The sequence below is a fragment of the Osmerus eperlanus genome, chromosome 7 (genome assembly GCF_963692335.1).
Source record: "Osmerus eperlanus chromosome 7, fOsmEpe2.1, whole genome shotgun sequence".
NCBI classification, from domain to species: Eukaryota; Metazoa; Chordata; class Actinopteri; order Osmeriformes; family Osmeridae; genus Osmerus; species Osmerus eperlanus.
The window spans coordinates 18,411,716-18,426,393 of NC_085024.1; the positions used below are offsets into that span (position 1 = coordinate 18,411,716).

Here is a 14,678-nt window from a genome sequence, read left to right on the forward strand (position 1 = left end):
AATTCATACAAATCGTCTGCCATTTTTGAATGTGGAGAGTTCGAAGTACAAACGGTGCGCAGAGCTAATTGGTGCCTCGGGAGGTTCCATTTGCTGGAAAGTTATGGAGATGGAGATCAAAGAGCTTCTCTGTTAATATAGATGGTTCACTCCCTTATTGTGTGCAACCTCCACAACTGAGACGCATACAAAAGCACCAAGAAAGGATCATAAAGACTGTCCTCAGTTGAAGCACCCTTCAGGGTCATGAAGTTTCCATTGCTGCATGTTTTTATACACCTTTTCATTCTGTTGACCTTGCTTCTATTGTATTAGGCTCATCTTTATCTCCTTGTGAGATCATGCCTGTTTAGATTAGAGTATTTCCCCTGGTTGTCTCAATTCTAATTCTCTCCCTGATTTCAATCAATGTTTTTGTATGCCAGCTGTTCCAGGTGATGGTTTACACCATCTGACAAGGGTTCTAAACCCCTAAATCCAAGTTTGGAGTCCGTTCGACCTTTTATCTTTTACTGTCAGCATTGGCATAATTATGGTAGTCTCTCTCGTCATCCTAGCTCACTGCTTTTGATTGACAGGCTTTCCCTATGCAATGTGTTTATTTTGGGTGATTGCTACTCTCTGCATTGGCAGCAAAACCAGGGTTTGCCATGCCCAGTCAGAATGCCATCCACAGAGCCTAATCAGTAATCAGAGCAGTATTATTAGGTGGTTCTGCAGCACACACACAAAGGCACAGATGAATACACACACACCCTCACTGTCTCTCTCTCACACACACACCCTCACTGTCTCTCTCTCACTCTCTCACACACACACCCTCACTGTATCTCTCTCACACACACACCCTCACTGTCTCTCTCTCACTCTCTCACACACACACCCTCACTGTCTCTCTCTCACACTCTCCCCCTCACTGTCTCACACACCCGGCCTCCCATGGAGCCCAAATTTAATCAACGAAAAGCATTCAAGCCGTTTACCTTGATGTTCCCTCACACCATCAGCTTGTTTCCCCTCCAAGGGACATTTTAGCAGTGGAGCCGGCCATCTTTTACCCCTGCTGTATGGTACCTGTGAGCCGGGGCGGTGTCTGGGGCCACCTTCCCCTTTGGTGATGTTAAAGAGTCACTGGAGGATTCTGATGGAACTGATGAGCTGTGACAGCGAGGCCTGTTCACCCTCCTCTTTCTCTCCCCTTCGTTCTTTCCCTCTGTCTGTGGTTGCAGTGCGTTTTATCTTCCCAGCAGTGTGGGGAATATCTTTTTCTGGCTGCTCTCTTCTCTTCATGAGCTGTAGTGGTGTACTAGAGTGTCCTTTTTAGAGTCATTCAGATATTCTAAAACAACTTTGTAAAAATGTACAGAACAGTTTCAATCCAACATAGCACATTGCAGCCTTTGAAAAACAGCATGTATAACTCTACTAAAGCTCCAACGGTGAATTTGCTAAGTAAGTCACCACTGCACTTATTCCACAATTTGTTCTCCACGGTTAAGATAGCCAAGCACTTTCCCGCCCACATTTTAAACATCCTTGAGGTAAAGTCAGAGGGGGATGACTCCTGCAGTTGGGTCTGGAGGCTGTCGGTTTGAAGTACTAAAAAAGAAAGGTAAAAATAGAAGCCCACACACACAGACCAACAACAAAAAATAAGCAACACAGACCTCCTCTTTCTCCCACCCGGATCCTACAGCAGCGGACTTGGGGTATCCAATTATGGTGCCCTTGAGGGAATGACAGTGCTTGAGTTTCTGTCAATACAGGTTCAGGTAGTGTTTCTGAAAAACACTTTGAATTATTGATGATGGGATGATTGAGAGAAGGGGTAGTTAACATTCAGAGTTAGGCATGAAGTGGGGAATTAGGGATGGAGGTGAAGAGGGAGCTTAAATGACATCCTGTAGATTTTTGCGCTTGCTTTTAATGAGGTGACCCGTGGACACCTCCTTGGAATATGACGCACAGTAATTATTAAAGGCCATTGAATTACAAGCTTATCTGAAGATAAAGGTAAATAATTGACAAGAAGCAGACAAATCAAAAGGATACCATAAGAGTGCCCGATATCTCTTTCGCTGATTGGAATTTTTCATTGAAAGTAGACACAAAGACGATGGATGACGCTCTCAGCGTTTTCCCAATCGATCGCAGAACCGCCTCTGTGTCTGTGTCTGGCATAGATCCCTCCCTCTGAAGTCTGGCCAACCAGCCCGTTGTGGCGGGATGCCTTACAGGTTCAGGGAAAAACTGGAGACTGCAAAAACACTTTTTTCATACTGTACTGATACTGGACACCGGGAACACAAAACAGCACTGGAGTTTCTACCTTTTCAACAATAAATCCCTATTCTGTTGTGTTCGAGTGATCACCATGTATACCTTTTGAAACATCAGTGTTATGTCTGTTTTCAGAGCACAGACTGTGGTTTATTTAAATTGAATGGGTACTTCCTAGTTCTTTTGTTGACTCTGTATGTGAACTTTATATGAGCCCTGCTTCAGTCTTATGACGATGAGTCGGTGACACAGGGTGAAGCACGATTGAACAGGTTGACAAACAGTGTCTAGTCTGCACAGACTGTTCAATATGGAGGAGGAAGACTGAGGGGACATAGGGTGATGATAAACGTCCGGTCCCCCTGGATGATCCATCAATTTGCTCGAAGTGTGTGTCGGTATGGAGGGTGAATCATTGTCCTTAGAGGGCGGGATGAGTGGCATTGATGGCAGAGGAGGTCCTGACCTCCACTGCCAGACATTTCTCACTCTGAATGCCTACTTGGCCCTGCTGTCCATGCCACTGCTCAGATAAAGACTATAAGGAAAGATCGTCTGATACGGACACCATCCATTTGACACTCTAATCCCAAACCTCAGGGGCTATTGGGACCATTGATTTTCATTTTCTGCCAGGAGAAAAGGAGCTAGCCGTCACTCCTAGTTGACCCTGCATAGTAAATGACATCTCAAAATGTTGTCACCGAGGTTCCTCTCTGGAGTTAACTCTGCAGGACCTCTCGAATCCCACCAAGATACCCATCACTTCCTCTGACATGTATTTTTATTGTATTTAACAACACATTTAATCTTTTGGCCTCACCCTGATCACCATTTCCTTACTTGATGGGCCAAAGTTACACCATACTAGAAATATCATCCAACGTTTGACGTACCACATTGTTGCTCTTAGGAATAAGAAAAGAAGAAAAATACTCGTTCCAAACACTACTTTCTCTGTATTACTAAAGTAGGCTCACCCAAAGGCCTGAAGTCTACTGGATTGGATAGATGTTAGTGAACTTGTAGAGGTGCCTTTATAAGGCGCTTTCATTGGCACTAGGCTTAAAATAAGTTAATTTTGGTGCTACTATAGAGTGAACTCTTGTCAGAAAATCATCCCATATCGAAACCGCCTTCGGGGACTGTTCCTCAATTATTGCCCGGTGCTCCTTGATCCCAATTCCAATTTGCCTCTGCAACGTCTGTGTGGTTAGCCGTTGGAAATCTAATTAGCAAAGTTCCCTCCCGTCTAAGGGGATCGCATGGGGAGTTGGAATGACCGCCGGGCAGAAAACAGATTCACGAGAAGCATCATCTTTCTGTCTCTTAGAGGACTCTTAGAGGTTTGTCACTCTCTCTTAGAGTGACAAACCTCTTAAAAACAGTTTGTGTAGACATAGGTAGAGTTTGTGTAGACATAGGTAGAATCATAGAACTATGTCCTTTTCATCGTCGTGAGTATGACTCTGGAGGAGAATTGTGAGTGTCACAAAAACTCAGTGAGAGCTGCTCTTTGTGGCTAATTGTTAGCCATGTGAGCTGCATCATGGGACCTAGTTTAGATATTGGCAGTCAGATGTACTTTGCAAAAGGAGGTCAGTGATGATGTGGACTCCAAACTCTAACAAAGATGTCCTTTGTGTTGTCAGGTCACAGAAGATGCGTGTCCCGGGTTTGTTGTCCTCCTGAAGATCTCATGAGGTCTTAGTAGCAGAACATTCGTGAGGTATTGGGGAATCTTGTTTTGCTGAATTGAAAAAGAGGCAAGCTTGGAAAGAATTCTAGAATCTTGACAATATATTCAAGTGTTGTCCTGGGCTCTGCATTGTACAAGTTATCTGCTTCTTTCTTGAACTAACTTACTCTAGTACCCTGTACTTTCTCAACCTAGGTCCCTTTACTTCACTTGCCGGACTTTCTGGACAAGCTAAACTGATATGTTTTGCTCAAATGAGGTGGACTCGAATGCCCTCACACACGATACACAAAATGCAGCCAGCAGGTCATCTGGCCACTGTCCCTGCTCATCGCCATTGCAATGGCATGGTTCCCACCCGAGCCCTGGGTGGGTAATGGTCCATGGAGAGCAGAGGCTAATGTGGCTAATCGTGTTTGAAATGACAAGGGAGGCAAGGGACACGCTCCCTCATTATGTAGGCCAATGTATACCAAGGGTGGGAAAGTGTGTGTTTGGAGGGGGGCTTTCAATTTCTGCAACCACGAACTCAGACCTTGAGTGAGCTCAGAGGCTTCCCAATGCACAGAGGTAGAGAGGTGAAAAGTAGTTTGGCTATTCCCGAGCTGTCAAAAACAATTTTTGTTTAGCCTCAACCCCAGTTGAAGTGCTGGTGTTCATTATAAGAGGTTATAGAACATTAGGGGTTCTATGATTCTGCTTGTGCCTTTATTTAGTTTTGTGTAGCAGGTGTCGGCACAACATTTATGTCATTCCCAAAGCAGACAGGTGTATAACGCAGTTGATTGAAGATAAATTTGGCATTTTATGATTTTAATTGTATCTTTTTATGGAATAGTGGTCCCTGGCCAAACTGGGTGGGTCATAAAGATTGACTCATAAAGTTTATGCATCAATGAAAATGGATCCTTTTTAAAGATGATACCATGGCCTTGCCCTCCCCACCCCATAAAGACTCACATTTCCATGTCATTAAGTCTCCTTTTACATCATGAAAGCCTCTAAGAAGGCAAGACTGAGGATGTCTCATCAAAATACAGAACCAGCTCTGTTGGCTAATCCAAATGAATGTCAGATAATCAATAGAACTGCCCTAGCGGCCTGCAATCCCTTGCCCTGCAAAGAGGCCCAACTGCCAGTGCCTCACAGATGGCTTAGCAACTCCAGTTCATTAAAATCAAAAGTCTCTGCCCTTCATTCCGAAACACAGGGAAAGAGAAATGTGGGGGGTGGAGGGGGGGGGGGGTGAGAGAGAGAGAGAGAGAGAGAGAGAGAGAGAGAGAGAGAGAGAGAGAGAGAGAGAGAGAGGTGAGGAGAGTGTGTCTGGAACCGGATAAGAAGATGCTTATATGTTATCGACAGCTGTCAGCTCATCGGCTTCTTCTTTCCAGTTACTTTGCAGTGTGCTGTTGATTAATTAAAGAAATACTGCAAGCTTTAAATGCCAAAAGTGCACTATATCACTCGGATGTTTGCACGGACGGGTGCGGTGTTTGTGTCTAACACATTTTTGGTGGGCAGTTTGAGGCGTGGCAGTCGCCAATGGACCCTGGGTTTGTATTTCAGATAATTTCTGTTATTTCGAACCAGTCCCACAGATCGCATCAGATTCTTCATATACAGGGGATGATGTCATGATTCCTGGGGAAATCAAACTGGACAGCTTCTCATTTGGGATTTAAGGCAGACAGCACAAGCCCTCCCACTCAGACAATGTGGACAGAGCACTCACATCTTTTAAACAAGCATTAGCATTACCCATGATTCCCATCCACGCATCAGCTACTCACTTGGAAGCATGGAAGAGATCCTTATTTTACATGCATCCCCATCATACACGATGCATAACAATGGAGGTTATACAGTACTATTTCACAATAGTATTCTAATTGAGTCGTGACTCTGAACTAAATCCCTACCACCCCTACCTTGTACCGTGAAACCAATTTAAGGAGAAGCGACACATTAAAGAACGTTTTGTTTGCTTTTCAGTACATCACTGTAGTTATCATTTAATCGGATTACGTCGTGCAGTTCCTCTCAACAGAGCGTACTCCATACCCCCTGCTCGGTGATTTGAAAGCGTTAACAGAGATCCAGAGCCCCATCCTGTTTGTGGTGTTGTTGTGTGGAAATTGATAAGCGGGAGGTTCAGAACATTGGCTGGTCTTACCTAAGCTATTTGTGCTAACTATAGTTGTGGTGTTGTGTGTGAGTCATCTTCCGATTCTTCTGGCTATATGCCATTGGATAAAGTATCCTGTACTCGTCGATATCGTCTGTGGCCTCACTCCATTCCTTCAGGCGTTGACCGCCACATCTATATGTTTTAATTGTCGCTATATGCATATTTGGATCATAGGTCAAGGAATGTGAGCATCCAGTATACACCATTTGAATCTATTTAGCATATTATAACTGCAACTTTGTTAAGATGTTTTCCAGTTTATTTCAAGCATGTATAAAGCAGCAGCAGAAAAGCCCCAGGTTTACCTCGAAGACTTGGATAATGATGGCGAGTAGATGGAGGTCAGATTAGTCATCCATGGCTTTTGGGAAACCTGCTGTTGGCTGTGGCCCAGCAGGAACTTATTCTGTTTGTTCAAGCAAGCAGGTTCTCCTTGGAGCTAAAATTCTGTATCGGTGCGTTAGTCTCATCCATCAGCCATAAGCTCCTCTTATATCGCCCAGGCAGGACACGCAAGAGGCTGTAATTCATGAAGTAAACAGGAACAGACACTCCCCCCCCCCCCTTGGATTTATGGCGCATGATCATCGCTCGACCTCATCGCTAAATGCAGCCAACGCCTCTGAATCCGAATGAGGAGCTGTTATCAATATTGATGGCGGTTGCTATCTGTGTTGACTTCGTTTTCGACGACCATTAAAACTGGACTGCTCGACTCCCCTCACAAAGTACTTGAACCTGAAATGGCTGAGAAGTAAACCTTAGAGGACACTCCGCCCCTGTTAAGTTGGCTCCAAACACAGGTCACAGCTTTTCAGAATTTTGCTCGAACTAATCCCAGTGCCATCCATCTGTTGCTGTCTTTCACCCTGGTCGCGAAACAGATGTGCTAATTAGCATTTCTAGACAATTCCAGTTTGACGCATAGCTACCTGAGCTATTAATAATTCAGAGCTCCAGGATGCCATACAACCTTTTGACAGAAGCCGGTCTTGTGTTTTTTAGGTCTGATTTATTTATTTATTTTTGCATCTCCTGTTAAACATTGGTACTTAAGACCTCCCTTAAGGCCGAGTGTCATAGTAGCCAGACGGAAGTGCATTCCCCAGTGTAAAAAGTGGTTAATTGGGTTAAGTCACCTGTGAAAGGCTGGAGAGTGGGAGTAAATGAGGAAGGTGTGGCGTCCAGTGCCGTAGCTCTCTCTCGCTCTCTAAAATTGTATCCCTTGCCTGCATTCAGACGCACCGCTTTTCACCTATCATTTATCTCAGCTAGCTATAGGCATGAGTATGCTGGCTTGGTATCACAAGTAAGAGTAATACCATGATTATAATAAATGTGATACCATGACACCTGTGGGCATCATAATCCTCCATTATGTACATTTTACAGTGTCGTACGTTTCAACTTGTATTCTGCATGTTTCCTGAAATGTATATGCATTTGTTTTATCTCTGATAGGTGGTGCCGTCGTTGCTGCTGGTCATGCACTTTTGGTGAGGCTTGGGAACTCCTGCCAACATGAGGCTGGTAACCGGGTCGCCTCGGCCCCTTCTGGTGGCACTACTGGCTCTCTCCCTCGCTGCCGTATTACCTCAGCTGTCCTGGGGAGCCACGCCCTTCCCCCAGGACTTGGAACCAATCAGCATCGTGGGGAGAGAGTGTAAGCAACAGATGTATTGTGTTGCTATCGTTATTTTTTGTCCAGGAGTGGATGCCTGGGAGTGTAGACATGGAATATAGCACCTTTTTTGGTCAGAACATTCTTTTTACTTGTCTTCTGTCAGGAGTACTGCATGTGGGCAGTTGGTTAAAGTATACTATTATCAAGTTCAGAGTACAGTTTAAAAGTTACACACTAATAATATTGGCCCTGAAGACTATTGACTTCAGTGACATTCATTGCACAGTCATTTTGGACCACGTTGAGTACCCATCTGTGGCACCAAATCAATGGGGAGGTCTGTGGAGGAGGTCCTTGTGGTAAATACACTGGTCCCATAATTGATTTAAGAGGTGACTGAGACTATGGCCCCACACACTGTAATTGATCTATCTGGAGGAGTGTAACATGGCCATTAGCAGAAATAGCCACGCTAATAGTCCTATATGTGGAGCTCCCTCCCAGGTGTAATGAGAGCCATTTGTCACCCTGGTTCCTGCAGGTGACAGCGCGTCACAAGCCCTCACAACTCTGCGGGATGTCCATTATGTATGTTAATACATCCTCAGACTCGTCCCAGAAATCTCTCTCGCTCCATCTAATTGGAGAGACCTGGGTTAAAGGTTGTTAGGCAAAAAAAAAAAAAACTTTAAAAGGAAGTAAAAGTGCTGAGGTGTAATTAAAGGCATAGGCTGTTGATGTTAGGTCAGGCAAGGTGAGGGGGTGGGGTGTGCCAGGGTTGTGTTGCTCAGCCAGCCATCAAAAAGTTAAATCTTTAAACAGTCAGGTTGGGTAAGGGAAAGAGAGGGTTCCTGCAGCGATAGTACATTTTAGTGCTGTGTTTTCAGAAGGCCTGCTAATACAGTGCCAGCAACATGGTCAGATGGGAGCAGTGTTTCCCCAAGGTTTACAGCTTTGGGGGGGCAGCGACGGCGACCATGTAGAGACAGAAATTACATGCCGTCGTGTAAATAAAATAAATAACATAAGGCCATTTAGTTTGTTTAATAAAAGAGCAAGCAAAATGACTTATCTTGTGATCGGGCGCTATATAAAAAATAAAGATTTTTTATTTGTATTTTTTATTAACTTGACCTTCCAGGGGGGGCGGGGGGTGCCGTTGGGGGGCGGGGCTCCCCCCGAATATAATGGTAGGAGAAACACTGGGGAGAACACTTAAATGCGGAGCTAGTCTTGGTCTAGCTGCCTAGACCAAGACTAGTCAGATCAACATCTAATCAACCCCAGACATGCTTTTGTTGCAGAGCTTTCATTTTGTCTAACTCCAGTAATTTAGGATTAACATCGACATTCAGTGAAATCCATGTGATTAGTGTTAGTGTTGTAGGTGTGAAGGAGAAGAAATAAGGAGAACATGAAAACGGCGAAAGTGTGGTCTAATGAAAACGCAATGTAAAGTCAGTCTCTCTCCCTCCCTCTGTCTCTCTATCCCATTGCCCTCAAATAGTCTCTTTTTGTGTGCCTGAATACACTCAATTTCCAATGGAATCACATACTTGATTTTTATAGCGTCTGGTGCAATTGGTTGAGTCATAAATTAATGGAGCTAATGGTTTTCTTTTTCTCACCTCCCCACACAGACTCCTACTTATACCCCAGCTTTCAAGGCCTAATGTCGGACAATGACACCGTACGACTGGGCTTGGATTTCCAAAGGATGCTCCGGATCAACCACATGCTTTATATTGCAGCCAGGTTGGTCCACTTGTCTCTCACACTTCTCCTATCATCTTACCTCTGGTTTACTAGACAGCTAATGCTTATGTCGTACCTTTCATATTTACAAAATATAGCTGTCCTCTTTCATCTCTATTTTTCAGTTTTCAACCTAATTAATAACATTTAATCTAGGGGAATTAGTTTGGTGGTGAAATACGTTTTTGTTGATGCAAAAAGGATATTTTGTTCAGAGGAGAAATACATTGTTAATCCAAATTTCTCTTTTCTTGCAGGGACAATGTTTTTGCTATCAATCTCGCCACATCCTCTGAGAATCTTATCCCACAACAGGTAAAAATGTCAATGACTTGATTTACATATAATATTTGAAGATTTTATCTTTCTGCAGGACTTGACAATGAGACATGTGTTTTTGGCTACAGTACTTTAGTGTAGACAACTTCCTTTTTGCACTCCCTGGCACTCCTTCAGTTGACAAACAAAATCTGCTTTCGTTTGAAGCATCCTTTGAAATGTTTGTCGAGAAATTTTGCGTTTCTTTCATCTACTCTTACCCAGCCTTAGCAATACCCAGACATACTTCAGAAAGATGTCCAACAATAGTTTACTCCTGGCTTTTGAAGGGCTATCACTCCCATCCAAATCTCATTTGTCAAACATGATTGCACTTAAATAAAAAGCCCTTCAAGGCACAAGCCCGGATCCCCATTGTATTTAGATTTGTTGCGGGGTAGCGGGTTCCATTCCAATAAGGGCCGCACTCAGTGTCAAGGAGAAGCAAGCTATTGATTTGTTTTGATTCCAGTGTAAGGAAGTGAGAAGCATGATCTGCTTGAGATACAGTCTAGCCTCATTGTAAACTGTGTAATAGAAGCCTAAGATTGAACACGTCCACAGAACAGCGACTTGCTTATCTACTATGAAGAAAGCCAGAGACTTTCACATCCGACTTCAGCCCTCACCGTAGCAACACCCTGCTGTTTAATACTCGCTTCTCCATGCTTCTTGATCTACTTCCCTGAGATCATTAGTGTGCCTCAGTCCCTGCTTCATCGATCCCTATTGGTTTTCTTTGACCTAATTCCAAAACAGCGCCCTCACCAGAACCATCTCCACTCGAGATCTCAGAGGGCTTCATGCACATGAGCAAGGATTTAAGAAAGCTCATTTAACTTGCCCAAGAGTACTTAGTAGCAACATTATTAATATAGTGCTGACGCCCATCCAACCAAGATATTTTAAGAGAAGTAAGACTGGAGGACTGGGGGAGATACTATTTCTCATCCCCCTTTTGGTCATGAGGGGATAACCTTTGCTCTATCGTGCCTGAGCATGCCCAGTTGTGCTCGTGTCCCGTGTCCTCCCAGTCTTGATTAGTTTGTAGCTCCCATGGCGATGGACAGTAAATCACGTTGGCTCAAACGACGGTGGATCAGATCGGGTGGACAGTGCATTAAATCTTCATCTGGGCGACCTTGTTAACATGTTGATGGATCTCTTCCGATTACCGCCACCAGTGGAGCCACATTGGGTGGCCACTGCCAGGAGATGAGAAGAAGAATACCAGGGCTAGCAACTCACTAATACACTGCCTAGACATTTTACATTTACATTTTTTGTCATTTAGCAGACGCTCTTATCCAGAGCGACTTACAGTAAGTACAGGGACATTCCCCCGAGGCAAGTAGGGTGAAGTGCCTTGCCCAAGGACACAACGTCATTTTGCACGGCCGGGAATCGAACTGGCAACCTTCTGATTACTAGCCCGCTTCCCTCACCGCTCAGCCACCTGACTCCAGACATGTTCATAAAGTTGCAGTGATTAATCAGTATTTGATGCTTTGTGTGTGTCATCATGCTAGATATGGATGGGAGGAATCCTAGTTGTAGCGATATTATATGGGTGATGTTTATTGTTCAGTGACAGAAGTCTTTAGATGTACATTGATGAAGCTAGGCACACCTCCTAAAGTGCTTTAGATGTCCGTCTGTTTGTTTTTTTTCCCGTGTTTTATTGAAGTTAATGAGGTTTTCATCACAGCTGTCTCCTAATAGCACTTCAGTGATTGTGAGCAACAACAAAAAGTGTCCTCAAGCTGACAGTTGGTTGTCTGTGCTTTTCAGAAATTGACTTGGAAGACAAAGGATGTGGAGAAATGCACAGTGAGGGGGAAAAACAGCGTGAGTATTTCTATTTCCACCTCTCTCCCTCCCTCCCTCCCCTGCAAAACAAGACAGTGGCACAAAACTATTGTGCAGATTTCTTATCAAACTCAGCGCTACAGGTATCTGTAGACACAGACACTGGGTTCGGCATAGCCTCAGCCTCCCAAAGCTGCTGTGAAACCATGGGGATCAGCATAGGGATTATGATAATGACTGAAATATGAGTTTGTGTGTCAGCTTGCGTAGCCTCATGTTTAAGCTCTGCAACCAAACTGCAGCTGGAGTGACAGTAGTCAATGCTGTACCTTGAAACCCAGCTGTGTCTTTGACAGGATGAGTGCTACAACTACATCAAAGTGTTGGTGCCGCGCAATGACGAGACTCTGTTTGCTTGCGGAACCAACGCCTTCAACCCCACCTGCCGCAACTACAAGGTAGGATGCAGATCTTTCTGTTATGTGTGCCGGCTACAAACAGCTATGAACACAAACTCAGACACACAAACACTTGACAGAGCTGTTTAAATTGTGGAACAATGAAAAACGTGTCATTATTGATAACAGGATCAGTATCTACAGTATAATTTGATCAGGAAAAACTATATATTTACAATACGGACTCGTCTGAAGGCAAACGTTAGATTTAAATGCATGTGAGAGTGGGGGGAGGAGGAAGACAAGGGAGATGGAAGAGGAAGTCAAGAAGGGGGGGATGCAAGAGAAAATCCTGCCAGGAAACTTGAGTAAGAATCCTGGGAGGGAGGGGTTCTTCTGTTCCATGAAACAGCTCAGTGCCAGTGAGTCTGCAGGCCTATTCGACTGTTAAAATGATTAGTACTGCAAAAGGTGCTAAAAGAATGTAACTACTAATTGAAAACATACACCGGCGAAAATGTTGATAAAGTCACAGTAACGGTACGCATATAGACTGAGAAGTCTATATGCGTAGAAGTTTGAGATCTGCTTGGGCGAAATGCAATTCATCAGTCTGCTTGAGTTTAATAGATGACTTCACAGTCATCCACCATGACTCACAAGGTGCTATTCTGGAGGATTCAGGGACATAACGTTCTGCGGCGTGTAAATCTCAGCGAGCAAGAAAGAAGTCAGCGGGGAGCCGACGAGATCCGTGCACAGACCGAGGCTCTACTCTCTCTCCACTACAGACTCCCTATAGAAGTCGTTGATTTACATTTTCTGCTTAACAGATTGTTCCCCCATCTTCGTCTCCTGGTCCCTCTTGCTCAGGGAGAGCTAGGGAAGGCAACTGCCCGGAAAACTGGGAAGAGTGTGCAGAAACGTAAATCATGTCATGGAGTGTCTGTGAAAAGACAGGGCTGCGGTGGGATCAGGGGAATGCTAGGTGGAAGAACGTGGGTGGGGGTCTGGGTGGATTAAGATGTTTTATTTTGCACAGGGGTGTGTTTTCCATGGAAAATACCCTATAACCCCACTTGGCCTTTTAACTAGTAATCTGAGACAGCTGGACCCAAGTCAGATGTTGTATGCACCAAGCAGGTGGTTTACTTGACCAGGGAGGTCTAACCTCCAACCCAGACATTTATTCTGAGGAAATGTGAGGTAAAGTAAAGTGGACCAGTGGCGCATAAGTAGGACCTGCTTTCCTTAAATACATTACTCTAAATAATAGTTATTGCATTTGGATCATAACAATAGCCAAATCATCTTTACATGCCCTCCTAATTGGAACAAGTCACATAGCAGTGTACACAGACGTACATGTTAACGGGCTGTCACCACTTGTGTGAAGGCAGCTGTTCACCAGAGCATGGCTTTGTATGACTTCCCCCCAGGGGTCATGTTTTGCCCCCTCGTTCCCCCACCACCCCAGTGAGATTCACACTCATTGTCTGAGGCTAGGTTTATGCCCTTGTTAACTGTGGAGGCAAAAATAGCTGCGAAAGATCTGTGGTCAATGTGTATGTCAGGAGCGTATATCCTCGTTGCCGCCAAGACTAAACGGTTAACAACAATTACATTTATATTTGACTGATCTGCTAACTAATCTGTATGATGCTTGTACAGTACAGCATTTCCTTCTAGTCTAAAGAGACTTTTTCGGTACACAATTCTCTCCACCTCATGATGGGTAAAGAGCATGATTTTTAAACTGCATCAATGCCCACCTCTTGGTTTTGTTGTGAATAGACCATGACGACCTCAATCGCGTAAACTTCCAAGCAAATCCAATTGTTACAGAAGAGACTCATTTAGAGTGCATAGTACGTATGTTCTAAATGGCATAAATGCTGCAAATTAATAATTGAGGTACGTCTTGTAAATGGTCAGTAGCCTAGCCTATCGATTAAGGTAGACCACTCTAATCACATGTACACTGTCTGCTTAATTTGATCTTGACATATAGGCTAAGCATTCTGTAGCAAATAATAACAATAAACCCACTATTAATTACATTATCTTAATGCAGTGTAACTACTTTAGCATAATAATGCACCTAAAATACAAACAAGAGCAAGGGCGTTCAGCAATCACCATCAAATCAACAACCACGTGCAATTTAGCTAGCAGGTGAAGAATACAAACAACGAAAATCACCAGTTAACTTAATTTAAATTTGCAAGAACTATATACTAATACAATAACAGGCTTAAATGAACTGACAACATAAGTTATACTGCTACGGCAAAATCTACATAGAGGAAACACTGTAGTATTGTTTTATATTGAGTTAGTGTTACTTTCACTCAAATTGCTTATTTCTAAGAGCTCCATGTCTTCGTTTATCTAGATGTCAACACTGGAGCAGGATGGGGAGGAGGTGGTGGGCCAGGCACGTTGTCCATTTGAGTCACGCCAGTCAAACGTAGGCCTCTTTGCCGGTAAGTACAACTCTGGACAGAGGAACTTGTCATCTGGGCGTGAACATTACTTAACCTGCGGTCAATCCTGCCAACTTTCCAGTGACATTTAGACAAAGTTCACATGGCTGAGTGTGGCTCC

The 14,678-nt window shown here is 44.0% G+C and overlaps 1 protein-coding gene across 3 annotated transcripts in view; it reads left to right on the forward strand.

Moving 5' to 3' along the window:
* The window catches only part of sema6e (sema domain, transmembrane domain (TM), and cytoplasmic domain, (semaphorin) 6E), an 82,899-nt gene that overhangs the window by 46,258 nt on the left and 21,963 nt on the right, over positions 1-14,678 (forward strand). For all 3 annotated transcript variants that reach the window (XM_062465495.1, XM_062465494.1, XM_062465496.1), the window contains exons 4-9: positions 7,629-7,830; positions 9,432-9,546; positions 9,804-9,861; positions 11,656-11,712; positions 12,030-12,131; positions 14,467-14,557. In XM_062465495.1, coding sequence (XP_062321479.1) covers positions 7,689-7,830; positions 9,432-9,546; positions 9,804-9,861; positions 11,656-11,712; positions 12,030-12,131; positions 14,467-14,557 — 565 coding nt within the window. In that variant the 5' untranslated portion in view covers positions 7,629-7,688. The remainder of the gene's footprint in view (positions 1-7,628; positions 7,831-9,431; positions 9,547-9,803; positions 9,862-11,655; positions 11,713-12,029; positions 12,132-14,466; positions 14,558-14,678) is intronic.